We start from the raw sequence: 26,009 nt of genomic DNA on the forward strand, positions 1-26,009 counted from the left end.
GGCTCACATACAGCCTCTACACGCTGCTCCTGACTGGCGCCAGCGGAAACACGTCCGCGATCATTGGCGGAGTAACGCTCCATTTGGCGACGGACATTAGATCCGATGGAGAGAACGAGGTGACAAGAACGATATCGGAATGAGAGAAGTTGCGCTGGAAAAATCATAATCATGTTGATCGTCGACGAGATCAGCCAGGTGGCCGGTCTCACGCTCGCGGCCGTAGAACAGCGAGCTAACGCAGTACACGGACAATCTGCGTCGCCCGTTCAGCCGGATACCGATAGTCACGTTATTTGGCGACTTCTTCCAGTTCAACCCGGCCTATAGACCAACCTCCTCTTACCAATGCCCAGGAATCACAGCGGACAGCGACCGGAGCGCTCGGCAAAGCATATAGCGGCACACAAGCTCTTCCTACAGTTCACGACCGTCATTATATTTCCACGAACAGGTCCGGGCGGGCGGCTGTCCGAGGCTACAAGGCTTCCTTCGGCGCCTGCGCAACAGCGAGCAGACCGAGCTGGACTTCCAACGGCTTTGCCACCGCATCTATGCCCCATCGTCTCGAGCTTCTTTCGTAGACGGCCTGCGAGCCATTACTCCCCTAAACCGAGACCGGGAGGACCGAACATGGCAGCCGTCGTCCAGTGGGTTCGTACGCACGACAGGCACATCTCCATCTTGGTCTCCGAGCACGAGGCCGAGTTCAGGAAAAGGCTTAGCGTCGAAGAGCTGCGTGACGTGCTCTGGCACAGAGACGACTCCCAGCTTCCAACTACCGGCGCTGTTCTTCTATGCGCAAGGGATGCCGGTGGTGGTGACGCGAAACCAGTTCGTCGGGTGAAGGTGGTCAACGGGGCGCCCTCCAAAGCTGTCGACGTATTCTCCAATCTCGCGTCGGACACCATCACCCTCGCCAGGGACGTGACCCTCCATCTCGGACCGCCCGTGGCCGTCCTTCTTCAGTCGGACGACAGCGCGGGCCTCGCAATACCCGGGCTCCCCTACGGCATGATACTGATCAAGAGCAAGGCGGTTGCCGTCCCGGGTCAGATGCGGGGCAAGATGCGCAGGTCTCGAGGTAAGCCAGGGTCCAGGTGGGTCACTCATAGAACGGGCCCTCTTCGTACGCTGGCATTCGCCATGGCAGACCAGAAGAGCAGGCAGGGCAAGCAGTTCTCGGACGTCCTTGTCAACCTCAAAGGCATCCACGCCGGCGGCACGGCGACGCGGCCCATCTTCATGGGCCTGTATGTGCAGCTGTTAGAGGGCGGAGAGGTGGGAAGGATTGCATTCTGTTTCGAAAACCGGAGCGAGGCGACTTCATCGAGCCGAAGAACGTGCTGGCTCAAGACATGAGGGACGCTATCCTCGAGTTGGAAAGACGGGGTGAGGAGACCAGATGGCGGTTTGAACGGGATCACAGCGACGAGGCGTGGTTACAGGAATGGAATGCCATGGCCGAATATGCGCAGGTTGCTGAAGCCGCCGACGAAGAGGACGCGTCGCTCCGCCCCAACACGGGATCGTGATACGCCTCGCCATGGTTGCTTCGGCTGCTATGGCCGCTCTGGGTTGCGCCGTGCCTGAAGTTCCTCCAGGCACGGCGCATGCGCCTTCAAGTTCCCCCAGCCCCTGGATCGACAGGCGGCATGTACTAGGGGTAATGTTATACATAACATATTTTGGGCTATTTCAGCCATGCCTTAGATACTAGGGTAGCCTCTGCCTGAGGGGTTTAAGTAGCCCTGCCTTGCCAGCTCGGCGGCGCCGGGCGCAGCAGCCAGATACTCCAGCATGAATCGTGAGGTTGTCCTGGTACCCGGGCCGGAAAGTCACAGATGAACCTACCCCCCCCCCCCCCCCGCCCCAGCCCCGGATGACACGGTGCTGTTGTTGTCGAACGCCGTTTCGCCGGGGCACGACGACACACCAGCGCTGCCATTGGCGACTGGCAGGAACTGCGTGCCGCCGACAGAGGTCACCCACAAGCACGAGGCGGGAAAGACCGAGGCAAAATGGCCCTCGCTGATCCTACTGTTCTTAGGGTTATCCCGGTCGATGCAGTACGTCAGCTGGTTTGCCGGCCCGCGGTCGGCCGAGCCCGTCAGCACCGTCACGCCCTACAGGCCCAGCTTCAGGAACGCAAGACGCGAGCGCTAAGCATACACATCCGAGTACCGCGCCTCGTTCCACGCGTACACGATGGGGATGACGCGCGGCGGCGTTTACGTACCGCAGTCGGTCGCGTTGTACCCGCCCGGGAGCGAGTTCGGGTATACGGGGTCGAACTACGGGTCCAGGCCGGTGCGGCAGTTGTGCTTGTGAAGGCGGCCAGCAAGATCTTAAGGTTACCTTGCACGATAAGGTCGCCCACCTAGATGTTGGTGACTGGGATAAGTTAGGCTTAGCCATGGCCATAGTGTACTGATAGTCGAGGTTAGCCTCGAGGTCGAAGATGGGCAGCTTGTACTCGGTCTGACGCGTACCGCCCGAGACCGACATAAACACGGGCCGCTTGCCGACCAGGTTCGGGGCGAAGTCGGCGAAGAACATATCGAGGTCTTCGGGCACCCACGCGCCATAGGAAGCCGTATACACACCGAGCGAGCTGTTAGCGTAAGCTGTCTAGCTGGCGCCGTCGTCCATGTTGTACAGTAACTGATCTGAAGATGGACGTCCTATCAAAATCTCCATCCATCGGGATGGACTGTGTCTTGGTTCCCGATCATTTTATACTCGTCCAAACCACCGGAAGGCAACCAAACCCTTTCGCCGGATGAACCCCTCGTCTGCGGCAACACTTCACACCAACGTATTCCCAAAACGGCAATCGCTCAACTCCAATCGCCTATTCACACGCTCAGTCCGTAGGAGTCAATAAACTCTATCAGATTTTGGACGCTTGGCGCTGTGTGATAAAAGTCCGGAGCAACATTGGCAAACAGGGGTAAACAGGGGCTGAGCTCTGGAAGCGAGTTTCTTACGTCAAAGATCGTTATCAACAGCAGCAACGTCACTTTTCCGTTGGTCTGGTCACTGACGACGTGAGAAGCAAAGTCCATTTCTGTTTGTGTCTGTCAATTTACGACAAGGACAGCGAAAGTCTGACTCCGTCATTAGTCTGCTTGCTGACAGCATCAACAGGAGTACAGCAACGTCTATTCGTTCCAGTTTAATGCTGACTGGATCTGCTACACAGAGAGCCCAAACCTTGATTTTCTAGGTTCGTGGTGCATCGGTGCCAAGCAAGCGTTCAGATATCAACTTCGGAAAGACTTGCAGTGCTATCATGAGGCGAGATAGCTGTCGAAATGAGACGGGGAGATCATGTAAGCTGATTGCATGGGCCGCTGTCAGCGTTCCATTGACGGATGAAGGAGGAGAACGGCCCAGCTGAACCCACTCGATGACCAGGCTGTTGTTGAGGGGGTAGCTCATTGAATGAGAGCTTGCGTGGGCTCCCTAATGGTTTCAGGGTGACTTTTTGACGAGAAATTGTATAAAAGAGGGTTGAGCTCCCCAAGCTCTTGTTTCAGAGGCCAACCACATCCGCATCCCACATCTCTCTATCAACAACGAAGCACTCAGCCTTTTCCCAGATATCTCAACCTACCCTTCGCCATGCGCTTCACCGCCCTCCTCACTTCCGCCCTCGCCAGCCTGGCCGTGGCGTCCCCAACCGCCCGCTCGGACCAGTCCAGCACTGCTGTCAAGCAGCGCGTGCGTCTTCCTCTATCCTTTCTCCACTCAGTGAACGGTCCAGTTGCTAACAGATATTACTACAGGGTGTCTTGATTGTACGGCCTGCTCACGGGAAGCTCACGCCTGCCTCTGATTGTGGTCACTAATCTCCGCCCAGGAATTCTGCATCGCTATTTGCATGGCCGGGCCGTGTATTATTAGCCCTCCTGTCTGCGCGGGCTGCCTTATCGAGTGCCTGGGCACTGCTGACGATGGGGGCCCGGTTGTCCTTGACCCTGTCGTCCTCGACAAGGAGTTGGTCGACAAGGTCGAGGGGTATACGCCTCACGTTGGCCACGCCTAACTTTCCCGGACGAGGGACACTGCAAGTGGTCATGGAAGGGGATGAGGTGAGGTGGTTACCTTCACATAGAGGTCGCCTAGGACTGGTGTACCAGAACTCGTCCCTGATGAAGGGTGAAAATTGTGGATGGAGTGTGCTTTGTCAACCATCGAACCCTGCCTCTTACCTAAAGGGTAGAAGTACAATTCTCCGCTGAAACGACGTTGTCTGATGCTGATGACCAGATCGGAAAAGTCTCCTTCAACCACTGCTATTAAGTCGAAGCTCGTAGCAGACTTCAAGTTCTCTGTCACATAAGGATTTCTGTTTAGTGTTTGTGCCGTTCGACTGTGTCGTTGTGGATAGCTCTGTCCTTAGGTTTCCTCTCCTACCCGGACTACTACCCGTTAGCAGCTCAGATGAGAACTTGGTATCGGATACCCTTCGTTACTGAATTGGGGAAGCCTCACCAGGCAGCAGAGCATCGTGCCTGCTTTCAAAGGGCTCATGACCCACAGGGATTCCATGTCAAAAACGCAGCTCAAGCACACTTCGTTGATCCGTGACCTGCGCATACGATGCCCAACCGACCAATCTATTCACCCTCACCGAATCTGGGCAATACTGATACGCCAGGATGCGCACATGCCGGTGTCAAATCAAGCAAGCGCTCTCACCTCAGTAATACTGCAGAGGAAACTGTTGGATATGAACAAAGGTTAACCTGCCTGTCCGAGCCTCATCGAGACTTCTTTGACTTAGTTTTACCGGCATGAATCTATGCTCTTCAATGTTTGTTTGTTTGGTTGTTTGGTTATTTATTTCCGCCCGGCGGGCTTAGTTCGATTGGGCAACTATCACATGTCTAGGAGCACATTTCCTAAGATAGATCCTGGTCTCCAAAAGCCATAACGTTACACCCCCATTCTGTGCTTGTGTCCTCGATCTTCTGCCCTATCCTCCGCGGTTGAAGCGTGCTTACTCGGCGTAACATGAAATGGTGGTGGTGGTCCAATTGGTGATGGTGGGTTAGTGGTGACGGGGTTGTGCTGTCCCTCTCTGTGGTTGGATGGATGGATGGATGGGAATTTATCTTGCCCGGAGGCACGAAGCCTAGAGGGCCATGGCACGCTAGTTACATCCGGTACTTCGACGGCCCGTCATCAACTCGTACAAGCACTCTACTCTTTCCCTTTCCTCACGCCATCTGCTGCCTCTTGACTTGGTTTTTAGCAAATCGACTTGGAGGCTGCGTTCTCCAAGTGTTCAGCGTCCTAAATTCAGAAGCTAAAGCGGGATCTGCTGGTTGAGGCTGTGTAGTGTTAGTGGAGTTCCCCTACTGTGGTTGTCATCCAATCTTCGTTGTTGTTCCTCTCCTGGATCCAGTCTTCCTGTCGCCGTTGCGTACTTGATCGTTGCCCGGAACGCTTTGATGTCCGGCGCCCACTCTTTGAGTCGGATGGTGCTTCCCTCCCAGATAGAACGAGAGGCTCCCTCGTCTTGCCACTGTGCATTGCAGAATGTCTTCCCTCAGAGCTTCCCATCTCACGCATCGCAACAGAAACGTTACTCCGTAGCCGAGCGCCAAATCGAGAACCAAGACCTGCGTAAGCGTAAGCGAGTGCGAGTGCGAGTGCGAGTGCGAGTGCGAGTGCGTCAAGGTCCTGAAATAGTGGTTGAATGAGAATGGGGCTCAAACTTGAAAGTAACCGGAATTTAACTGAAAGGACGAGATATTTATACTGAGCCACTGTCGTGGATATTCGTGGTCGGCCTCCTCTTCTCAAGTTAATTTATCGAGTAGTTGCACAGCGGGCCTAGGTTGAATGCCAACTTGCACAACAATCATCACCAGCGGGGACATCATACCCATTCTCAATCATGGCAGAATCAACAAATTATCCCGAGCTCAAACTTTACTGGTATGGAAGCTGGGAGGACCTCCATAACCGTCCCTCTGCATTCGACCCCGGCTGATCTGGACACGAAAGGCTCAACAACTCCCGCGCTCAGCGCATCGTCTGGTTGCTCGAGGAGCTCGGCCTATCGTACGAGGTCGAAATATTCCAACGCAACAAAGATATGTTCGCGCCTTCGGAGCTCAAAGAAGTCCATCCCCTGGGGAAGTCTCCCATGGTCATCGTCACCATCCCGCAACCCTCGAGCCCAGTCAAGCGGAGAAAGCTCGTCCTAGCCGAAAGTGGTCTTATTGCCCAGTATCTTGCCGACCACTTTGGTAAACACCTCCTCCCAAAGCACTATTGCGATGGACAAGAAGGCCAGCCCGGCGGAGAGACGGACGAATGGATACGCTACCAGTACTTCCTGCACTATGCTGAAGGCAGCCTGCATCCACCACTTTTGGTCCAGCTTATTTTAATGAGTTTGTCCACCAAGTTTTGTGTCTTCAACAAGTAACTGATGCTAACTGATATACTTTCGTATAGTCTTGAAAGGCCCCAAGATTCCCTTCTTTATCCGACCCATCACCTCGCTCATCGTCTCCAAGCAACGGCAAATATCTTTGTGGTGACCACCTGACAGCCGCCGACATCCTTATGAGCTATCCGCTACTCGAAGCCAGGGAGAAAGCCGGCGAGCTCAATCCTCCCAAAACGGAGAAGTGGTCCGAAAAATATCCCAAGCTCTGGGTCTATTTGAAACGGCTGGAGTATGAGCCCGGATTCAAGCGGGCCGAGGTCAAGATCAAGGAGTTGGATGCCAGAAAGAGCTGAGTCGAAGGCGAAAGCTCACTAGATTATGTTGCTCGGATACGGGGAATCGCACCTGAATGTAGACACCCCTTCAGCTTACTCGCTGTTCATGTACCTAATTAACTGCCTACGTGGTTAGCTGCACCACCTTCTATCAACTCGTAATGTCAATCAGAGGTTGCAGCACACGGGTCCAGAAACCCGTGACGGGCTACTAGACTAACAAAGAAGCCACGCTCCGTAGAATTTGAAAGGAGTGTACATGGCCTGAAATACCCCGTGACTATCAGAGAGAACACAACTTGATCCTTGATTTCCATCACGTTGACCCGTTGGCAACCGCGCGGACCCATATCATCGATGCGGGGGCTTGCGGCAGCTCGTCCCGCGCTTCCACCACAGGCCCCTGCTGTAACGATCTGACCGCAACTCTATGCGCCGTCCTTGATGACGCTCTCGGACCAAATCAAGAGTGCTCTCTGTCCCATTCTCAACCATGTGATGAACTAGACTGCGACAGACGGCGATGTCGGTTCTGTATTGAACTTGTGGGTTGGCATAATGCGACGGAGCCCCGTTTCGAAAAAGCGTTTCGAGGCCGGTAGAAACGAGAGGCATAAGGTATGTACATGCTTGAGTGGATGAGCAAAGATCGTCGGGGACTGTCCTGCGCCGTGCCCAGTCTCAGCGTCAGAGGGAATTTCGGAGAGATCCGATTACATGCATATCCGTACAGTGGGTTCAATCCCCAGACACACACTTTTTTGTCACCGCAACCCTTTGACGCATTTCTGCATAGCTTTTAACCACTAAGTCTAACGTTAAGACCCTAGGAAAATAACTATATACAAATAAGAGCATGGGTCCCAGCCATTTATATTCTGTCTACCAACCCCTAGATTTCTTGACTGCAGCCAATCGCTGGGGGATTGCACCGATCAGCCGGTCAATCTGAGCCTGGTCAATTGCCCACCAGCATGCCCCAAGACACTTGGTAGACTCAGCAAATCCAGCTGGTTTTGCTTGGGTCACCAGATATCAGGATATTCCTGCTTCATCCTCTGTTTCAATAGAGCCCACATATGCTCGACTGGGTTGAGATCTGGACTATGCGGTGGCCAATCTTCAAGCACCTCAATTGTATGCTTCAGGAGCCAATCGGTCCAGGATGCAGACGTATGAACCCGGGCGTTATCTTGCTGGAAGTGCCTCGTCTCATCGTAAAATGGAAGAAGACCTTGTTTCAATGCTTGTTGATAGCTCCACGAGCTATATCCTCCTTTCTGCGGTGGCTTATAGTTGCGCTGCATGATCACAAAGATCTGTTGTCACGAATACCTGTAACCAACGACAGGCCGCATGGGGGGAGGCCAGATGTGCGGCGTGGGAAACGCCCCAAACCAATCATTCAGAACAGCAAGGAAGACCAGTCAAGATAGGGCGCTATGGCGCCAAGACAATCGAGCACAGCATGCAAGATGCTAGAGGTGATCGAAGTCATAATAGGACGAGCATCTAGGGGCTCGAGAGTGCTCGGCATGCGAGCACAGCGAGCACTCTAGGAGTCATAGAAGTATACAGTCACTCGTTCTGGAAGACTCTGGGAGTTCTCCAGTAACGTAAGGAATCACAGTTTGTATTTACGGGTACGGGGACAATTGCCTGTGCACTTGTTGGGAATCCGTTAGCTTCACCAAACCCACCCAGTTGTCAAATACCTTTAGGAGTCCCTTTCAGAGTTGGGGCTTGACAGATTTGTCACACATGCCATGATAACAGGATGACAGGAACGGGGAATCATGTGGCATTTCTGCATCCACGCTTCCTGAACCTGTGGTACTACCAACCGGATTAACTACTCGTCTGGAAGGAAGCCGTTGGTTCCGCAGCTTGAGTGACTTTTTGGCCAGTACTGACTCTATGACCCTTCTAAGGTCGGTAGTAGAGCAATGGGCCTGTAGTCTCCCGGCGTCTGATATACTAGCGGAGCCTTTCCCGGCTTTGGTAGCACTACGGTCTTTGCTCTTTCGCAACATCTGGGAAACCAACCTAGTTCAAGACATCTTGTAGCCGTAAAAACCCCAAGGAGCTTGGCAACAGATTTTCAACTGCGAGACCGTGGTCAGCAGCTGCGTTCCACGGCATGGGGGTGCGGGATGTATTCACATTTACCATATTCCGGTGGTATGATGCAGCCGCAACAAATTTCTAATGTAACCTTATAGTTGATATCCTGTCTCGTCACTTCCTTCGGCAACTGTTTATCAACTGACGATGTGCGTAAAGCCCGCCGTCGTGTACCGCTTAAGTCTTGAGGCGCTGGCTGCCAAAGTGTAAAAGCTAAGGCCTACTTAACAGCTAGTCCAGAGGGCGGTCACTCGACCTAACATGAGTAACCATTTTAGAGATATGAGTAACGTTATAGTGAGTGAAGAACATGCAGTGGAGTGCGCCGGACGCTAATTCTAGTCTTCGCGTCCAACTAAAAACAAGATGACTAACTCCCGGACATTAGATTTCATTTGCTACGCTAGGTTTGGTTTTGACTTGCCATGACTATAGCATCTGAATGAATGAACCTGGCATAGCCATTGAATCTGGTTTTGGAAGCCATAACCAACCCTATAGAACGAACGACTTTGTCCAACATGACAATTTTTTTGCACTCTCTGGCTCGTTTGAACCCAATGTCTAGGTAAACCAAGTCCAACTAAGTCCAACCCTCCTGTCAATGGAAAATCAACCCAAACACAACTCGGATCAGTAAACCGTTGTGAAGTGGCTGCTGCTAAGACTTACCATTACATTAGTGACGTTACCTCAAGAATTCAGAGAGACTTGGACTTACTAAAGGTTTTGGACCGTTGGAAAGTCCAAGCGTGCACATCTAAGGTACGCAGTACGCGGCCTGACCGCCGTTGACCAGCCGGCAACCCGGATGGCCGTAGGTTATGCCACAGTGGGCGGACAGCTGCCACTGGCCGTAGGAGTTGCAGACCCAGATGTTAGATCCGTACTCGTTACCCTCGTGCTGGTCTTCGCAGGTGTATGTTCCGGGGGTGCAAGCCAAGGCCGGGCGAGCCACAAGCAGCAACATGGTAGCCGCAGTGAAGATGGAGGACAGATACAGGTGCATGTTGAGTTATCAAAGGCAGAGTGACTGGTAGGTGTCTTGTCGATGCCAATTTCAGACTGCTGAAGTTTTGGAAGTGATGAAGGAGGAGAGAGTTCGGAACTATAACGAAGGCGAACTGACGAGCCTTTATACTGCGAAGTTCTCCTTTTGATTCCGCCTTTCACCAGCGTTGCTGCCCAGAAACGGTTCATATTGACAGGGTTTTGAAGTGCTACGCGAGTGGGACGGCAGCAAGGGTCGGTAACTCGCAATAAAAGGAGAGGTACGGTACTGGTGAACAGTTCTCACACGGGTTTCTCCGAGTCGATAACTATCAAGGTTGTTGACTGTTGCTTATAGGTACAGTTCATTGGGCATTGGGTATGATCTGGCCTCTAAGGATTCGCTACCGGAAGTGATGCTAGTTTGGCCCTTAAGAATGATTTGCCAATTCAGGAGGATTCCATCACGGCCCCCAACTCATTTGAACCCCGGATAGTAGGCTGATGGCCGCATGTTGCGAGTTGATCATCGGAGTGCTGCTGAGAAAAGCCGTGGCTTTAGTGTCCATTGTTACGCTGTCTCAAGATTGAGGACCATTGTAGACGCTGATCGTCGCCATCCACTATAGAATTCAAACTAATCGTCGAGATGGATGGATGGAATTTATTTCGCCCGGAGGCACGAAGCCTAAAGGGCCTTGGCACGTTAATCACATCCGATTCGTTGACGGTTGACGACGTCACCATAGCTTACTGGGGTTCTGCGCCGCGAGACGAGAGTGCAACCCGCCATGCCTTCTCGATCCTCGACGAGACCGAAGACGCCCTCACCCTCAGCCTGCGGCGATTCTGCCAACGGCCCGAAGCCCTGCAGCTACAGATCTATTGCACCATCCTCGGAGTGGGATCGTGACCCGTATGGGTCTCCAAGAGAAGAAGAAGACGCTGCCGCGGCCGGTCCGCCCGACCCAGATCCCGAGCTGGACAAGCCGGCATACACCCACAAACACCGCTTCCGCATCGTGCCAATCCGCGAGGTGATCAACCCCCTGCTGAAGGCCATGGCCCACACCATCAGACGGCTGCCCCGGCTGTCAGATTTCAGTGGATCGACTCGAACGACTGGCCTACGCACAGTGTCGAGTACATCTCCAACTGGCGTGACGGGGGTGGAAACTTAAACTTTGATGGATGGGGCATATATGAGGACGGGATGACTTCATTGACACCTGCGAACCACTTGTGAATGAAGACATTCTTGAGTATTTCATCGAGTTGCCGTCTGCCAGGAAGCTCGAAGAGGGGATCAATGTTAGTTATATCTGAATATTCGTAGGTCCAAATTACCTTACTTGCGAAAGGATCCAGTGTCCTAGAAAAAGGGTGCGTTCCCTGGGCGTCTCAAACAACAAATATGATTTATAATGAAGCTCTTGGGCACTTCGGAGCATGCGCTTAGTTTCAGGAAGGGCCACTGCAGTTAGTAGACTACTAGTAAAGTACAGTACCATCATAGCAGGCAGTGAAAAAAGTAAAAAGGAGATAAAAAGAGATCGAAAATTCGGGCCCTACCAAGTTACGTGACATATATCGAATGGCCAGAAACGAAGAAGAATAAGGTAACAAGACGGAATGGAAAGATGGAAAAGGAAAGGCCGAGGAGAAATAGTGGAGAAAGATGGCTAATCCTGAGCCAACTGCGAGACCATATGTTTGAGTCTCAACTCTTCAATCGAAAAGCCCTTCAGTCTTGGTGTGCTGCAGATGTGACAGATTCTTTCGTTGGCCTCAGGCCGGGCCTGGGCCAAAGAGGTCCAGGTTGTAATTGGTGCCATGTAGAACCACTTCGAATCATGAGAGGAGGGCTCAAGCAGGGGAACCTTTTCCATGCCGGCGTACTCCAACATCTTGAGCTTTGAGCTTGAGCTGGAAAAGGGGCCTGCTTGGTAGCCGCGTGTCAAACGTCCAGCCTTCTTCACATGACCAGGCAGACTTCACGCACCAGCACCCTGATCTCTTTCGGCCGTCTTGATGTTTCTGTTGGGACCGGCGGTTGAGCGGCTGGGAAAATTGAACGAGAAGGTGGGCAAGTCCGGGCGGGTGCCGGTGTGCCCTTGGGTTCCCGTACTACCTAGGTTGCTGAAGAGGCCAGTGCCGGGAGGGCCAGGTGCAAAAATGGGCCTCCCTGCTGACGAAGAAGATTGCCCACCAAGACGACTTGGTGCCGGAGATGAGCTGAAAATGGACTGTGTGGAGTTGGTGCTTGTCGAAAAGAGCCTAGTTTCAGATGGTTGGGGCCTAGCACCTGCAGTTGGTGCTGCTGGCGGATTCCCGAGCGGAGTGGGAGATCTCGAAGGAGTTACAGCATCTTCGCGCGTTAGGGTAACTTGTCCAAGGTATCTTGGCAAACACACACAGTGTACTTACTTAATACTGATTGCGCACGCTCGGAAACGGAGAGACGGGATAGAGTCGATGCGAGCCCTATTCGTCATGTCAGGCTTCGTCATGTCAGACTTCGATCATGGTGTGCGACGTGCGCTCCACGTCAAGGTTGGGGCCACGCACCCGTTGATTCCCTTGGCTTGTGCTTCTGGCACTTGCGAAGGCCCTCTCTCAAGATTCTGACCTCCTCTTGGAGACGGCTCCTATTCGTCTGAGTCTCCTCAGACTCGGAAGCCAACTCTTTCAGTTCGTCGACAGACATTTCCTCGACTTTCCTCGCGGTCAGAATGTTCTCGACCTTAGAGATGAGACAGCTCTCTACCGCAAGATTGACGACGTTGTCCATGAACGTTCTAGCCGAGATCTGCTCGTTAGCGTCAGCGTGTATCCAATATTGGGCACCTTCGAGTAAGGAAAGGCTCGCTCACCTCGTAGTAAGCAACCATCATGTCGAGAACCTTCTCAGTGCCAAACCCGCTTTTCTCGGATTCGTCCCACTCGTCTAGAATAGCCCGCTGAATCTTAGCACGGTTTAAGGCACCTTCGTGATCGGCCTGGAACCACTGAGGATGGTACTCCTGCAGCTTGTCCGCAACCCTATCGGCAAGCCGGTGAAGGGTCTTCTTGGACACTGCTGCGAGAAACTCTCTCTCCGGGGGAAGGCTACGGCCGTTGATGTAAGGATGAAGGAGCTCTTGCAGTTTGGACTGAAGATCCTCCTTTCTTTTCTGAAAGAAAGGCTCAACGCAACCCCTCCAGATGGCATCGGCCGTAGTCTCATCAGCCCCAATGAAGTGGTCGAACGCCTGGACTACAAACTCCTTGGTCATCTTGAGGACCTGGTCAAGGTATGTTTCGGCGATTCCTGGCCAGCGCTCGGCCTGCTCCTTGAACAGCTGCAGGACGAGCTCCCCACTGGGCATTCCCGGAAGTTCTCGCCCTTGGTTGGAGGCTGCGTATGACAGAAGACGGTCGTTAAGGTCCTGCTCGGTAATCAACTCGGGCTCAGGGACTCTGTAGACGTCGGTATATGGTCGTAGGTAATCCTGAATCCGTTCACCACTCTCGTCTGACTCCTGGTCGTCATCTTCACCGTCGTCGGCCATGCCGTTCCCCCAGTCAATCTCATACCGTGCTCCCTTCGTCTCCATGACGGCGTAAAATGAGCGGCTGAGGTTTCGCAGCACCGCCCGAAGCTTCATTGCGTTCTTGTCCTCGTCACCAATGGCCCCGAAGAATTTGTCGTTGTACCGCCCCTCGACAGCATCGCGCGCCAAGCGCTGAAAGTCCCCAGTGATGCCGTGGAGATACGACCGCAGCTCGTCCGGGCTCGATCTCGACTTTCCTAGCCGGTCAAGCTCTTCCTTACAGGCGCTTAACTTTGCTTCGATCTCCTGGATCATGTGGGGCAGGCTTGCCTTGATGTGGTCGAGAAGCACTTTGCTGAGCCTTTTCCGCAGGCACTCAACGCCCCTATTCAGGGGGCTTACGGTGTTCCATGCGCTCGTCTGAAAGAACTGCTCCTCCTTGGCATCTCGGGCGTCGGCTCCTGAGGCTCTTTCTTCCTCGGACCTGTTCCGCAACACGTACCAGCCGAGGGCCAGCTTATGCACGCTCTCGCGACCCTTGGCCAGGTCAAGGTACTTCCGCTCGTTGGACGATCCGGCCAGGTCGGGTTTGGTAATGACACCAATGGTGCGTTCCTTGAGGGGGTCGTACTTTCGAGCTTCTTGCAGGACCAGCTGATTGGCCAACTGGTTGTTCGCTGCGACGACGGCCAGAATGATGCTCTTGGGTTGCTTCATGTAGCTCTCAATCAGCTGGTCCACAATCTCCTTGCCCTTGAGGTCCTGGTCGGCCGTCGCGCTGTGGAAGATGCCCGGTAGGTCGACAAGAGTCAGTGGGTAGATATCCGGACCAGCGATCTCGACGCGGAGGATGTCCTTGGAGAACCTCTTGGTACCGCCTTTCGAAATGCCCATGAGCTCTTGAGCCTCCTTGATGATGTCCGGGAGGGCATCTTTGTCGAAGCCTTCTCTCTGAAACGGCTGTGGCGCTGCGCCGCCACGCGGTGTGATGGCAGAGGGCTCGTCGGCAAATTGGATGGTGACCTCGAGTGCCGTTTTGTCCGCTCGTCGAAGAATGAGCTCCGTGGCAAAGCGTGTGCACAGATCGCCATCGACGGGGAAGCGAACGCGCGAGATGGCTTCGAGAACGGAGCTCTTTCCCGAGGACTGATCGCCGACCACGATGATCTGAGGCAGGTCGACGAAATCGCCAACCCCAAGCTGTCGGAGACCGTCGATGGTGTCGAGCAGTGCCCGCGCGTCGGAGCTGGTCATCTGCGCCAACGAGCTGGCGTCGAGAGTGACCTGTCTCGGTGAAGGCTGATCCATGTTTGCTTCCCCGTTTGTGGTTCAAGAGTAGAATGAATTTCAGCAGCAAAAGAGGTTGATTCTGGGGATGGTTTACCAAGAAGTTGAAAGAGAGTTGGGCTGCCTCAAGTCCTCACCTGATGGCCAGTTTATCTTTCCATCGATCCATGTCTGACTTGAAGCACCAAAGGGGCGTTGATCCAGTCTGACAAGGTACCTCATGCAAGCTTGTCGTCTCTGTCACCAACAGTGTTTCATGGCTGAAGCACGGCGCCTAACCGGGAATGCTGGGGATTGGTTGTGCTCCTGCGAGGCTTTGCTGCAAGCAATCAAGCTGAGCTGCGACCGCACAACCAGCTTCAGATCGCCCTCGACAGCACATGCGAGCACCTTGGCTCGTGCTCGTGAGGCTGCGGCGCATTGCGTTATGGTGGGTAAGAACGGCAGGCAACACGCTGCGTCCGGCCCAATTCCGCCGTGGCATGCACGAGCACTCCGTTCAAAATAAAAACGCACTATCGATCGAGACCATCGTGACCGTCGAGGGCGGCGAAGAGTCGGCATATACAGGACTCCATAACGTTAGGCGGTCGGTGACAGTGGTGTTTATGAACTTTAAAGCAACACGCCTGCAAAGCCAAGGGACTCAAAGTGAGAAACGGACGAGGAGATGGATTGACACTGAATCTCGCATAAACTCGTGTTCGTTACTCTTCAGCTAATTCGTTGCCTAACGTATGAATACGGAGAAGACTGACTTGTTTCTCCAAAGCGGACTTCGCTGGGTCCTATTATTACACCAAACGGCCAACAGTTTCTTATCTTCATTGTTGTTCGAATGGTGCGGTTTCTTGTCCTTATAGCGACTAGTTCTGGTTCCTTCTGAGCTGATAGGGAACTTTTATGGGCAAAACCTGGCAGCAAGCATTGAGTACGAGTTGCCCAACCTGAGTGCAAAAGAGATCTAGACTCTAACTAGTGCGATTTATTGCTTATGTGATAGTTACGAGTATGCGCCAAAGTGAACACATTGACTATCTCACCTTGATTTCATACTCGCGCTGTCCCAGAATCGATGCAGGATTCCACCATTGCTTGCCCGTAATCTCAAAGTTCAGGTATCCAACAAAGCGTCCGCCTTCACACTCTCCCACACGCCATCAATTCGTCTCACCGCATCGTCACTTAAAGGGCCCTTCTTCATAGCCACGACCGTCTCCCTCAACTGCTCATGCTTCCTGGCGCCCACAATCACGGCATCACCCAAGTCCCCGCGCAGTTTCGAGTGGTACACAATCCAGCGATATGCCAGCTCTGCGCGCGACACGCCCTCGTCCCGGGCGGTCTGATCCCATTCATCCAGCGCCGCAACAAAGCTGGGCCGGTTGTACATGGCATTGTACACGGGCGCGAGCGGGTTCTTGTCGCCGAAGCGGCCCTCTGCGCCGCCGCTGGTCAGCTGGGCCTTGGACTTTGGCCAGAAACCCACCGGCGATGGGGATGTAGGCATAAAAGGCCAAGTTGTGCTTGCGCAGCACCGGGAAGAGCTCGGTCTCGGCGCGCCGGGCGACGGCGCTGTAGTTGCCCTCGAAGACGGACGGGACCACGAAGTTGTTCTCCTTGGCCAGGGCGATGACTTCTTCGACTTCGTGCGGGAGGAAGTTGGACAGGCCCAGACGACGGAAGGCGCCTCGTTTATACAGCTCGTTGGCGCCGCTGAGGGTTTCCTTCCAGGGGATGCGCCGGTCGGGCGTGTGGAGGCAGTACACGTCGACCTGGCAGCACGGGTGGTTAGGTAGAACTCGAAAGAGTTTCGCCTGATGACTTACCGCGTCGGTCTTCAGCTTCTGCAGACTCTGCTCGCCGGACTGGATGACGTGGTCCTTGGTGGCGGGCTTCTGGCCGAAACCCCCGTCTTGCTTGGTGTCGATGGTGAACTTGGAAGCGGCGCCGGCCTTGCCCAGTAGCTCTTCTGACAGACCGTAGCACTGCGCCGTGTTGATGTTCTTGATGCCGACTTCCTCGATGGCGGGCAACCACGCCTTGACGACGGCTTCGGTGGCCGCAACGAAGGAGGCACTTCCGAAGACAATCTTGATTTGGTTTGCAGACATGGTGGGCGTGTTTGTGCACTGTGTGTAGTCAGTTCAGGACTAAGCTTGGCAAAGTACCCATCACCTGTTCCAGGTCGTAGGCACTCAAAAATATATCATTTTGGGATTCCATTCGGGCTACTGGGTCCGTCCGGCGCGGTGCAAATGATGTTGTTGGATGTTGGTTTATTAGTCATCTTGAATCAAGGCCCCTTCATAGGATCATTTGTCACTCTGTGGGCTTGACTGCTTGATGAGACACAAGTCGGGGAAGCCGCTGACAATTCTTACTGCGTGTGCAGTGGCATGCAACTCGATTTGAAACCGACCGCTGCGTGGCAGCTCTCAACGACTGAAAGCGACTGGAATGCAACCGTATTGCCCTGGACTCATTTATGAAATCAGGATTCGTCGCTACGCTCGATCAAATCCACTCGCTCAATGTTGGTTCGAGTGCTTTGATGGAACCCAATTTTCAAGCATTGTTGAGCACTCGACATTCGGCGGTGTTCCGTAGATTCGATGGCCAATGCCCAAGAACGCGCCCCGTTCTTTCTGGGCTAAATCGGTATGGCAGTGGCGGCTTTGTGTACAGAGTACTGTACCTAGGTTCCGTCACCAAGCTTTAAATGGCACCGCAAAGCCAGTTTTTACTCCTGCAACCACCACTACACACATCATCGTGGCCTTCAGATATCAACAACCTTCGGCTTCCCCATCTTCGCACCCATTTTCTAAGGCGGTAAGAGTCATCGCCAGACTTCTCCCCTATAGAAATGGCCTGGCAAGGCCCAAAACAGTATGTAAGAAAGCGGCCTTGTTGCGACGACGACATCGTCAAAGAGCTTGCAGCGAGGAAGGTTGGGCCTCTGTTAACCAGGAATCTATCAACAAATGACACAAATGGGTGGATTCAAACCCACAGATCTTCAAAATTTGCTTATAGTTAGATTGGGGGATGACTGGCAACGAGATATATCGAATTTGCAGCTATTTTGAGTGTGTAGATGGTTGAGTATGGTGGTGGGCCCTTTTGCAGTGCCAATTACAGTACAGTAGTTAAACCTTTGGCAGGGGGCTAGGTAAGAAGGTATCGTGACGATGGATTGTTGCAGATCAGGGTATCGGCCACCCGATTCGACCAAGCCATGGGTTGATGGGTTGATCGCGACGATAGGTGCAAGGGAGTCTGTAAAGCCAGGAGATCTTGTAACAGGGATCGGCTATTGACGTATAGGTAGACTGCATATCTACGGGATGCATTGGATGCCCAGACCGGCACCGACGAGTCTGCCTGCGTGTCTGCCCGCTCAATTGGGGTGCTCTCAGGATGCCACGCTTGGAGCTCTGAGGTGTGGCAGGGAAGTTCCGTCGGGGCTGAGCGATCAGGCGATGCGGGATCTGCACTGCCTCCAGCTGCATATGCGTGTGTTGGAAACTTGGAGTGATGCTGCGACTGGCGCAGCATCATTCCCGTAGCTGCCAAAAGTGGGCCAGGAAAGCGACTAAATCAGAAAGAGACTAAGTGACCAAGTTGATGCACATCGGTGTCTCGAAGCGAAAAAGAACTGTTCTTACTCGGTAACCACCTTCATGTTCCAGGCTAAGAAAACTTGCAGGCTGTGTCTGCAGTGAGGTGCGACTAAAGAGTCTGTGACCGAATCATAAAATACCCGGAATTTGACTCGCCTTCAGCTGGTCTTCACTCGTCCCTGCCCGAGAAGCAGCACCACGACCCAAACCGTCGATTTCTCCCTTCCTCTCTTCATCCTGTTTTGGGGTGGCCAACCACCGACAACAAAACATGCAAAAGTACATCCCAGACAGAGAATCCGAAGATTTGAACCAGCCCTCTCTTGCCAGCCATTTAACATCGCCGGAAAGCAGCGACAGTCCAAAGCGCAACAGCGACCCGGTCGACACACCCCCGCCCGCTTACAGTGCGAGAGCTCCTTCAGATGCATGCTATGCACATAATGCAATAGAGAACCAGGCGGTCAGCCTGACGGCGGCATTCGAAGACTTGGTTCTGTCCGACTTGCCCGTTGACCCGAGCGTCGACACATGTCTTGCCCATCTCAAGTTGCTCTTTGCCATCCAATGGATGAAAGAAGACGTTGGCTTCGCCGACGGGCTCTGGGGTCTCTGGGATGCCCAAGCCGGCCCCATGGACCCAGTCCACAGGCGACGGCCCGAGAAGGTGAAGAAGGAAAAGGACGAACCAGAACCAAGCGCCGAGGAAAAATTGCGAGAAGAGAACCTCAAAACCCTCAGCTTGATCCGGGAGAAGCGATGGGCCTTGTTCATTGCCAGGGCCGTTCACCGGTACGAGACATGGTGGAAATCTCTGATGGACGTGTTCCCTCAGCGACCACTGTCCGAGGCCGACATGGAAATCCCCGGGTTTGTCATGTACGAGGGCTTTCCCACCGACCGTAAGGCAGTCTTTCGGTGGCGTGAGGACATGCTGCCGCCGCTTGGTATGTTCTTGCTCTCAATCTCAGCCTCCTTGGCCGACACTGACCTGCTCTCCAAGATGTGCTCATGGTCTGGCACACTCACATGCTAAACCCTCGCGCCTTCCTGGAGGACGCCATGTTAGCAGGCCTGAGGGACTTCTGGAACACCGGCATGCCGTGGCGCCTCATTGACAAGGCCATCGACACCGACTTCAACTACACCGTTTCCTACGAGTGCAAGGCGAACTGGACGCGAAAGACAGGCCTGGCTTGGAGCAACGAGGACGACCCGCTGACCAAAGCAGTCAAGTGCCCCGGCTGTAGTACATCGATGCAGATCCCCTGGACTACATGCGGGCTTCCAGCAGATCATCGGAGCAAGAAACCGCTTGATCTGAAGGCCGGCAACAAGCCGCCGCCGGACCTCAGCGGCCACGGCTTTGGCGACGGCGACCTGATGCACATCTGCCCGGGATGCGGAGTCGTAATCCGCAAGGAGCTCCTCTCGGTCGCCAAGTTTGTCGGCGACTTCAAACTCCTTCTCGGCCCCAAGAGTCGCCCCATGCCCGGCACCGTGCTGTGTCCCAAGACCGGCAAGCCCACCACGTCGGCCACCCCGCCTCTACCTTCGGCCCACACCTTTCCCAACCGCCTGCTCAAGAGCGATTGGAACTCTGTCAGGACCAAGATTTTGGACCTGACAACGTTTCGCGAAAACAAGAACCCGACCATGGACGATGTGCGCAAGGCGATCGAGGTGTTCCTTCGGGACCCGTCAAGCGTCTCGTTAATCAACGGCCCGTTCACGAGGACCTACCAGCTACCGGTTGAGTCGCGGATCGCCGTCCGCAAAATGATGTCACGGTACTGGGAAAACTTCAGCCTGTTCGCGCTCGACCTGTGCGGCGCCGTCATGCGGCAGGGCATCTTTGTCGAGAAGATGTGCAGGCTCGATTGGCTGCACAGCCCGGCGGCCCGCGACACCATGGAGCGTCTTCTTACGAAGTACAAGCGCTTCATGGATATCATGCAGGCTAGCCAAGGCCAACTCCTGGTCCCGACGCTTGATGTCGACCTCGCATGGCACACGCACCAGATGAGTCCCAGCAAGTATTATTGCTACACCGTGACCAAGTTGTCGCGCTTCGTCGACCATGACGACAAGATCGACGAGGCCAAGCTCAGCGAGCAGTTTGAGTGGACTAGCAAGACGTACCAGGAGATGTACGGCGAGGTGTACAGCGAGTGCACATGCTGGTACTGCGAGAGTAAGTGCTGTTCCTCCAGTGCTGTGATTGTTGTTACTGACGACACAGCCATCCGGTCGGAGCACATCAGCGGCCTCGGCAAGATCTTTAGCCCCAAACTGTCCAAGCAGGGAAAAAGTACGCGCCTCCACCGACTTCCCATGGACTGTCGCCGTCTTCTAACCCCCGTGAATAGTAGCCGAATCCTTCCATACCTCGGGAGCCGCCTCCCTTCGTACGTGTGCTCCAACTCCATGTCAACCCCATCCCAACGATAACTGATTTCCCTGATGAATACAGACCCCCCCTCAACATCAGCCCACATCTCCTCCCACCCAGCCGTCAAACCCATCTACCGCGAAAAGAGCCCCTATGCAAGACGCCTGGTCCACCAAGTCGAAGCCAACCGCCTTAATTACCGCCTAAACAAAGCCTACGCGAAAGCCTGCGCCCGCGCCGAGAAAAAGGGCCGGCCTCCGCCCAAAAGGGACGACGATGTCTACTACGACCACTGGGGCTACCCGTATCTGTACACCGCGCCGTATGTGTATCCGCTCTGGTGGACGCCGGGGATGTACTGTGGCTATTCTCCTGGCTACTTGCCCGAGGGGGGTTCCTCGGAGGGGTATTACTGGGCGGATTGTGCGGCGGGGACGTGTGGTGGGGGTGTTGCTGCTGGGGCTTGTGGGGGGCCGGGTGTGAGTTTTTAAAGTTTACCTTACATTGTGTCTTTTGTTCTTATGACGGGTGAAGATCATGGCGACTGTTGAAGGAGATGCTGACTGTTGGCTTATAGGGATGTGGTGGTGCAGGTACAGGAGGTGTGGGCGTTGCGGGTGGGTGTGCGAGCGGCGGCAGTGGTGCGGATGGTAAGTTCAACTACGTTTTTGGCTTGTTGCTGATAAAACCTGAGGTCAACCACTGACATGATGTTGTCGCAGGTGGTGGAGGAAGCGGCTGCGGCGGTGGGGGCGGCGGAGGCGGTGGGTGCGGTGGTGGCGGCGGTGGTGGATGCGGTGGTTAGTCCGGAGGACTGCGCGGTTCAGGGCATTTTGGATGAGTTGTGTTGGTTGGAAGCAGGCTATTCATTATTGGCATACAATCTTGCATCGTGTCCTCTCGCCGCTGCTGACATTCGCGTGCTTGGCAATTTGGCTGGGGCTGTGCTCGTCGATCACTGACAAACTGTAGATGACCTACTGGTACCTTGTAGATGGGCCAAGGGATACGATACGGTGTGGAACAGCACAAGGTAAGTCGTCGTGGTTAAAACCGCGAGTTGGGGCGTGGTAGTGTGCTAACATGCCCTTCCTACTCTGGCGAGTATGCAGTTTCTAGTTCAAGACTCCGGCTCAAACACAGGAAAAGACAACCGGCCGAGGAGTCACAAGTCGTTACGATAACGAAGACGGTGTGGGCAGCGGCTTTCTACAAACCACCAGCGCAAAGCAAGCTTCAAACTGAAGCGGTGAGGAAAACCTGCTTGCTGATATCGCCGAACCAACCGTCTGTTTCCTCCAGTAGTCCGGTTTCAGGGGGTGCAGCTGAACGTAGCACTTACCTAGCCGCTGTCTCGGTGTCAACGAACTTGACTCCTGCGTAAGCAGCTTGCGCCGATGTCCTTTCCGACACCTCGCGGGAAATCTCAACCCCCGGTCAAAACGGCGGACACGAAGACCGAGGGAGCAATGGATAGGCGTGAGGCAGCGGGCAATCGTTAGCGATTTCTGCAGCACAATGGCTCGTGGGGGTTGCTCACATTGCTTTTCTACTGCACAATTCGGGCATCATTCGCCCATTGGCATTCCGTGCCCACGGTTTCCAGCTGGCTGGATCCCGACGGAACACAACACAACGACATGTGTGTGATACCGCACGACAGGGCTGCATGGGACACTGTGCGGAGATTGCGTTTCGCCGTCCCGGCCTCCTGGAACCTGGCATCCGGCACACTGGGACATGCTGCCGGGCGTGGTCCTGCCCCGGTTGTCGACGCCATTGGTCTCTAAATACGACGCCAAGGGCGCCGAGCGGCGCTATGCCGGGAGCATTTTACAGTAGCATTCACAAGCGCTGTCCGGGGTCTTCAGCACACCGGGGCTCTGAAACAGCGAGGGACTAACCCTTGTCCAGCTCCCAGCCGAGCACATGTCCCGTTGACGACAAGCCACAATACGGAATACAAAACCCCCACCCCCGACCAAGTGGCTGGCTCAGCAGGGGACGCCTTCTTTCGGCTTGCCGAGTGCGGCTTGGGCGCGGACCGCACGCCGGTCGGCTGAAGTCGGGAGCGCTGCTGGTCGCCTTCAGGACCCGACAGTCTGGTTTTCCCCATCCATCCCTCGCGTGCAGAATTCCATCGCGGTGGTTCCAGTCCCTGGGAACCTTCGTGCGGAGCCTGCATTATTTCTCATCAATTCCGGTCATTTCTGGACCACCTCCTGGCCGCCTGTTCCCCTTTTCAGTGACCGCGCTGCCTGTGTTCCACCCGAAATCTGCGATCGTTGTTACCGGGTCGTCGTTCATTGAGCACAGTCTCTCGTCAACCCGTCACGCGTCTTTCACATGGCCGCATTCGACCCCATCGAGTACTTTGGCATCGCCTGCTGCCGAGACATTGTCGTTGTTCAGCATGCAAGAACCCGAAGCCAGAGTTCCATCTCGCTACCGACTGTAAACCTCCCGTCATGCACTGCTTTGGAAAGGCAAGCTGCGTTTTCATCCATCTTACGTGGTCCCTTGGCTTTGACACTGACTATGAGTAGTGCTGCATGTCGGCCATGTCCGCATGTCTTGCAAAGTAGCGGCCATAGAGCAGCACGTCGTTCGTCTTCACCTTCACTCGCCGCCGGCAACATCACGCCGGAGGATTCCATCCATGAATTGGGCCTTGACTTTATCAACCCATCCCCGCCCGCATCTCCAAACGTCTCAAGCAACTCAAGTTGGACATCAGACCCAAACCAGCCCTCTTCGCTCTCACGATACGTCCACAATCATGAGCGCCATGAAGAGATTGCTATTTCCATGTCCGCCGCCACACCCCAGGATTGCTCCAGAGCGACTGTCGGTTCTCTAGCCAGCATTCTAGGCTTCCTGGACGGTCCCGTCTTCCGGAAACAGCGAGCTTCTGAGCACCATTCTCCCGACATGGACGCTTCCATGCATCGGTACTTGGCGGAGGTTCATCATCACGAGCGCGTCGCCCTTGACCTCGCGCATCAGCAGCAGCAGCAGCAGCAGCAGCATCATCAAGCGGCAAATACGACTGCAGACCCAGTGATCGCCCAGAACACATCGTCCATTTCCCTCTCGGCAGGATCAGGCGCCCAAGACGAAGACGACGAGGATATGGTTCTAATGCCCGAGAAGTGGCTGGAGTGGTACGTTCGGAGCGTCCTTGATTGTTTGAGGTATGCTGACATTCCTCCCCCAGCCGTGAACGGCGGAGAGAACGGGCCATGAGCCAGCCTCGGTTGTACAAGGTCCTTCAGTCGCGCAAGAGACGCAGCGTGTCACCCTCGCACGGGCACAAGGTTAAGATGCCGAGGCGGGAATGACCATTTAGTTCACAACTTCACAGGGCAGAGCAACGGTTGCGTCTTGGAAAGAAGCCTGATGCCTGCCAACCCCCAACACATGTTCGTTTACTGCTCGGCCATTTCGTTTTAGGATATCACAGCATGTCACCTCAAGAGAGCAGAGAGATGCCTGCCAAATCCCATGAATATAGTCTAATAGTTGCCCGCAGTCTCTGCAGTCGGCAGTCCCAGTGAGGTTGCCCTCAAGCTCTAATCCGAGCGTCCGAAAGCCAAATCCCAAAACGCCATGCCCAGTCTCAGATTACAGTCAGTGTACAGCATTTATACATCATGATACAATCCGTTTCACTTCACCACTCCTCGTCTTCCTCCGCCAAATCAGCCCAGCTCGTGCCCTTCGACACATAGAACGGGTCCCGCATCCACATGGGCAACTCCTTCGCGCCGTTCTCGCCGGCTTTCTCCTCGTTCTCCCCAACCTTCTCCTCAGCCTTCTCTGAGGCATGCTCTCCATCCACAGCATTCTTCGCCCGCGAGGCACACTTCCTCAACACCGCATCGGCGAGCCTGTCCAGCGTTCCCAGGTCCTCCATTTCCACCTCGGACAGGTCCTCATCCTCCTCAGGAACTGCATCAAGCAGCCTCCTGCCAAACTCCTTCACTTCTCCCTCCGTGTCATTCTGCCTCCATTCCTTCTCCAACTCCAACTCCAACTCCAACCCAAAATCCTGGTTCCGAGGGAACAACTCCCAGCTGAACCCGTCAAAGAATTCCGTACATCGCTCCCCACCGCAGCTGTGCGCATAGTTCCCCTCCTCATACAAGCACAGGTACCCATATCCGGGCTGGTACTCAGAGGGCTCGTCCAGCCATCGCTCTTCACCCTCTGGCGTCGTGACCTTGAGCTCGATTCCCGCAAAGCAAGCCGGCGCGTCGGCGTGGTCGTCGTACCAGCCCCACTGGCATTGCTGCAATGCGCCGTGGTACATGCCGGATTCGGACTCCCACACGTTGCGAACGCCCATGGTGCCTTGGCCGTCAAGGTAAAAGTCGCGGCCCCAAGGGCCGAGATACAGCCCGGTCCAGGAATCTGGGGAAAGCCGCGGGTGGTAACGCGACTCGGAGGATGTCGGGGCATCTTGGGCGCTTGACTCGTTGGCGTCGGGGGCAGAGACAGACTCAATGTCGCGCTCATCTTCTTCGTCTTGTTCCTCGATGTCCGACAGGCCGTGATACTCGTGCGACTCGAGCGCCGACTGCAGCGGTGTCGCGACGGGGAGGCGCACCCGCGTGCGGACGTCTTGCTCTTCGCGCTCTATCTCGATCTCGCAGAAATCCGCCTCGGGGTCCGAGGTGCGCTTAATGGGCGAAGGGGGTTCGTCGTCTTCGCTATCGATATACTCTTGAATGTCACCGAAGGGCGAAGGGTGCGAGAAACGCTCGCGGGGCGAAGGGTTCGAGGGCCGCTTAAAAGGTGACCCGGGCAGGTCTTCATTGCTGTTTATAAAGTCGTCAGGCGCGTCGAAAGCTAAGGTATTCAGACGCGTAGCGGGCATGCAGGACGAACACATGCAGGGTGAGGGGATGACCTCATCCTCGTCCTCTGAACTGCGGTTGACGTACGACTCCAAATACTCTAGAAGCTCAGGGACTGAGGGGCCGAACTGTTGTTCAGAGGCATTGTCCTCGTTATCGACTTGCTGAGGGCCCATCTCGGGGTTGGAGATGAACTCCGAGCTCGCCTCGCTTGCGAAGTCGTTCGCATCCTCCATTTCGGCGCTCTCTTCACACACATAATCGGCGAGAAACTGGAGGTCCATTTTCGGCCCGTCCGGGTAAGCGGCCTCATACAGCTCATAATCGAGGATGGTGAGTGGCCACATGTGCCCGCTGTCGGGGATGTGGAAGACAATGCGTCCGTCATTGAGAACGGCGTAGTCCAGGTGATAATCCCGTGACTCGGCCCAAGGGACGGGGTATGAAGCCA

At 54.7% G+C, this 26,009-nt stretch overlaps 11 protein-coding genes across 11 annotated transcripts; 7 read left to right on the forward strand and 4 right to left on the reverse strand.

Moving 5' to 3' along the window:
* The first annotated feature begins 449 nt into the window (after positions 1 to 449).
* N657DRAFT_687061 (uncharacterized protein) lies at positions 450 to 1,631 on the forward strand. Its single transcript, XM_062796864.1, has 3 exons — positions 450 to 1,084; positions 1,154 to 1,281; positions 1,341 to 1,631. Exons 1-3 carry the CDS (start codon positions 634 to 636, stop codon positions 1,533 to 1,535), a joined length of 774 nt encoding a protein of 257 aa, XP_062653576.1. The 5' UTR covers positions 450 to 633; the 3' UTR covers positions 1,536 to 1,631.
* A 219-nt stretch (positions 1,632 to 1,850) lies between these two features.
* N657DRAFT_677374 (uncharacterized protein) lies at positions 1,851 to 2,559 on the reverse strand (the record flags this gene model as incomplete). Its single annotated transcript, XM_062795982.1, has 2 exons — positions 1,851 to 2,126; positions 2,359 to 2,559. The coding sequence occupies 2 exons, from the start codon at positions 2,557 to 2,559 to the stop codon at positions 1,851 to 1,853; spliced, it is 477 nt and encodes a 158-aa protein (XP_062653577.1).
* Positions 2,560 to 3,627: 1,068 nt separating this feature from the next.
* Positions 3,628 to 4,340, forward strand: N657DRAFT_687062 (uncharacterized protein; the record flags this gene model as incomplete). Its single annotated transcript, XM_062796865.1, has 3 exons — positions 3,628 to 3,726; positions 3,792 to 3,803; positions 3,866 to 4,340. 3 exons carry the CDS (start codon positions 3,628 to 3,630, stop codon positions 4,049 to 4,051), a joined length of 297 nt encoding a protein of 98 aa, XP_062653578.1. The 3' UTR covers positions 4,052 to 4,340.
* Positions 4,341 to 5,911: 1,571 nt separating this feature from the next.
* Positions 5,912 to 6,765, forward strand: N657DRAFT_653085 (uncharacterized protein; the record flags this gene model as incomplete). The annotated part of the gene is made up of 3 exons (XM_062794368.1): positions 5,912 to 5,952; positions 6,022 to 6,417; positions 6,540 to 6,765. 3 exons carry the CDS (start codon positions 5,912 to 5,914, stop codon positions 6,763 to 6,765), a joined length of 663 nt encoding a protein of 220 aa, XP_062653579.1.
* Positions 6,766 to 10,600: 3,835 nt separating this feature from the next.
* On the forward strand, positions 10,601 to 11,306 carry N657DRAFT_640477 (uncharacterized protein). The gene is made up of 2 exons (XM_062791974.1): positions 10,601 to 11,154; positions 11,214 to 11,306. The coding sequence occupies exon 1, from the start codon at positions 10,653 to 10,655 to the stop codon at positions 11,040 to 11,042; it is 390 nt and encodes a 129-aa protein (XP_062653580.1). The 5' UTR covers positions 10,601 to 10,652; the 3' UTR covers positions 11,043 to 11,154; positions 11,214 to 11,306.
* Positions 11,307 to 12,409: 1,103 nt separating this feature from the next.
* N657DRAFT_677378 (uncharacterized protein) lies at positions 12,410 to 14,702 on the reverse strand (the record flags this gene model as incomplete). The annotated part of the gene is made up of 2 exons (XM_062795983.1): positions 12,410 to 12,670; positions 12,735 to 14,702. The coding sequence occupies 2 exons, from the start codon at positions 14,700 to 14,702 to the stop codon at positions 12,410 to 12,412; spliced, it is 2,229 nt and encodes a 742-aa protein (XP_062653581.1).
* A 1,093-nt stretch (positions 14,703 to 15,795) lies between these two features.
* N657DRAFT_610490 (aflatoxin B1 aldehyde reductase member 3) lies at positions 15,796 to 16,958 on the reverse strand (the record flags this gene model as incomplete). Its single annotated transcript, XM_062790330.1, is given in 3 exon segments — positions 15,796 to 16,140; positions 16,154 to 16,456; positions 16,511 to 16,958. The coding sequence occupies 3 exon segments, from the start codon at positions 16,793 to 16,795 to the stop codon at positions 15,796 to 15,798; spliced, it is 933 nt and encodes a 310-aa protein (XP_062653582.1). The 5' UTR covers positions 16,796 to 16,958.
* Positions 16,959 to 18,327: 1,369 nt separating this feature from the next.
* N657DRAFT_640483 (uncharacterized protein) lies at positions 18,328 to 20,912 on the forward strand. The gene is made up of 4 exons (XM_062791975.1): positions 18,328 to 19,254; positions 19,311 to 20,501; positions 20,550 to 20,618; positions 20,677 to 20,912. Exons 1-4 carry the CDS (start codon positions 18,579 to 18,581, stop codon positions 20,760 to 20,762), a joined length of 2,022 nt encoding a protein of 673 aa, XP_062653583.1. The 5' UTR covers positions 18,328 to 18,578; the 3' UTR covers positions 20,763 to 20,912.
* On the forward strand, positions 20,868 to 22,054 carry N657DRAFT_93810 (uncharacterized protein). Its single transcript, XM_062797605.1, has 4 exons — positions 20,868 to 21,178; positions 21,277 to 21,349; positions 21,422 to 21,732; positions 21,812 to 22,054. Exons 1-3 carry the CDS (start codon positions 20,976 to 20,978, stop codon positions 21,659 to 21,661), a joined length of 516 nt encoding a protein of 171 aa, XP_062653584.1. The 5' UTR covers positions 20,868 to 20,975; the 3' UTR covers positions 21,662 to 21,732; positions 21,812 to 22,054.
* Positions 22,055 to 22,824: 770 nt separating this feature from the next.
* Positions 22,825 to 24,303, forward strand: N657DRAFT_93759 (uncharacterized protein). The gene is made up of 3 exons (XM_062797604.1): positions 22,825 to 23,185; positions 23,246 to 23,863; positions 23,917 to 24,303. The coding sequence occupies exons 1-3, from the start codon at positions 23,046 to 23,048 to the stop codon at positions 24,038 to 24,040; spliced, it is 882 nt and encodes a 293-aa protein (XP_062653585.1). The 5' UTR covers positions 22,825 to 23,045; the 3' UTR covers positions 24,041 to 24,303.
* Positions 24,304 to 24,310: 7 nt separating this feature from the next.
* N657DRAFT_687069 (uncharacterized protein) lies at positions 24,311 to 25,905 on the reverse strand (the record flags this gene model as incomplete). Its single annotated transcript, XM_062796866.1, has 1 exon — positions 24,311 to 25,905. The coding sequence occupies one exon, from the start codon at positions 25,903 to 25,905 to the stop codon at positions 24,373 to 24,375; it is 1,533 nt and encodes a 510-aa protein (XP_062653586.1). The 3' UTR covers positions 24,311 to 24,372.
* Positions 25,906 to 26,009: the final 104 nt, after the last annotated feature.

Source organism: Parathielavia appendiculata (assembly GCF_033297405.1).
Source record: "Parathielavia appendiculata strain CBS 731.68 unplaced genomic scaffold N657scaffold_1, whole genome shotgun sequence".
Lineage (NCBI taxonomy): Eukaryota > Fungi > Ascomycota > Sordariomycetes > Sordariales > Chaetomiaceae > Parathielavia > Parathielavia appendiculata.

Coding starts and splice junctions, on each gene's coding strand:
- N657DRAFT_687061 (XM_062796864.1), top strand. CDS start 634: ATGGCAGCCGTCGTCCAGTGGGTTCGTACGCACGACAGGCACATCTCC. Junction 1,085..1,153: donor CAAGATGCGCAGGTCTCGAG/GTAAGCCAGGGT, acceptor TCGCCATGGCAG/ACCAGAAGAGCAGGCAGGGC. Junction 1,282..1,340: donor AGCTGTTAGAGGGCGGAGAG/GTGGGAAGGATT, acceptor ATCGAGCCGAAG/AACGTGCTGGCTCAAGACAT.
- N657DRAFT_640477 (XM_062791974.1), top strand. CDS start 10,653: ATGCCTTCTCGATCCTCGACGAGACCGAAGACGCCCTCACCCTCAGCC.
- N657DRAFT_93759 (XM_062797604.1), top strand. CDS start 23,046: ATGGCCGCATTCGACCCCATCGAGTACTTTGGCATCGCCTGCTGCCGA. Junction 23,186..23,245: donor TCATGCACTGCTTTGGAAAG/GCAAGCTGCGTT, acceptor GACTATGAGTAG/TGCTGCATGTCGGCCATGTC. Junction 23,864..23,916: donor CCCGAGAAGTGGCTGGAGTG/GTACGTTCGGAG, acceptor TTCCTCCCCCAG/CCGTGAACGGCGGAGAGAAC.
- N657DRAFT_640483 (XM_062791975.1), top strand. CDS start 18,579: ATGCAAAAGTACATCCCAGACAGAGAATCCGAAGATTTGAACCAGCCC. Junction 19,255..19,310: donor GGACATGCTGCCGCCGCTTG/GTATGTTCTTGC, acceptor CTGCTCTCCAAG/ATGTGCTCATGGTCTGGCAC. Junction 20,502..20,549: donor CACATGCTGGTACTGCGAGA/GTAAGTGCTGTT, acceptor CTGACGACACAG/CCATCCGGTCGGAGCACATC.
- N657DRAFT_93810 (XM_062797605.1), top strand. CDS start 20,976: ATGTCTACTACGACCACTGGGGCTACCCGTATCTGTACACCGCGCCGT. Junction 21,179..21,276: donor GGGCTTGTGGGGGGCCGGGT/GTGAGTTTTTAA, acceptor GTTGGCTTATAG/GGATGTGGTGGTGCAGGTAC. Junction 21,350..21,421: donor CGGCGGCAGTGGTGCGGATG/GTAAGTTCAACT, acceptor ATGTTGTCGCAG/GTGGTGGAGGAAGCGGCTGC.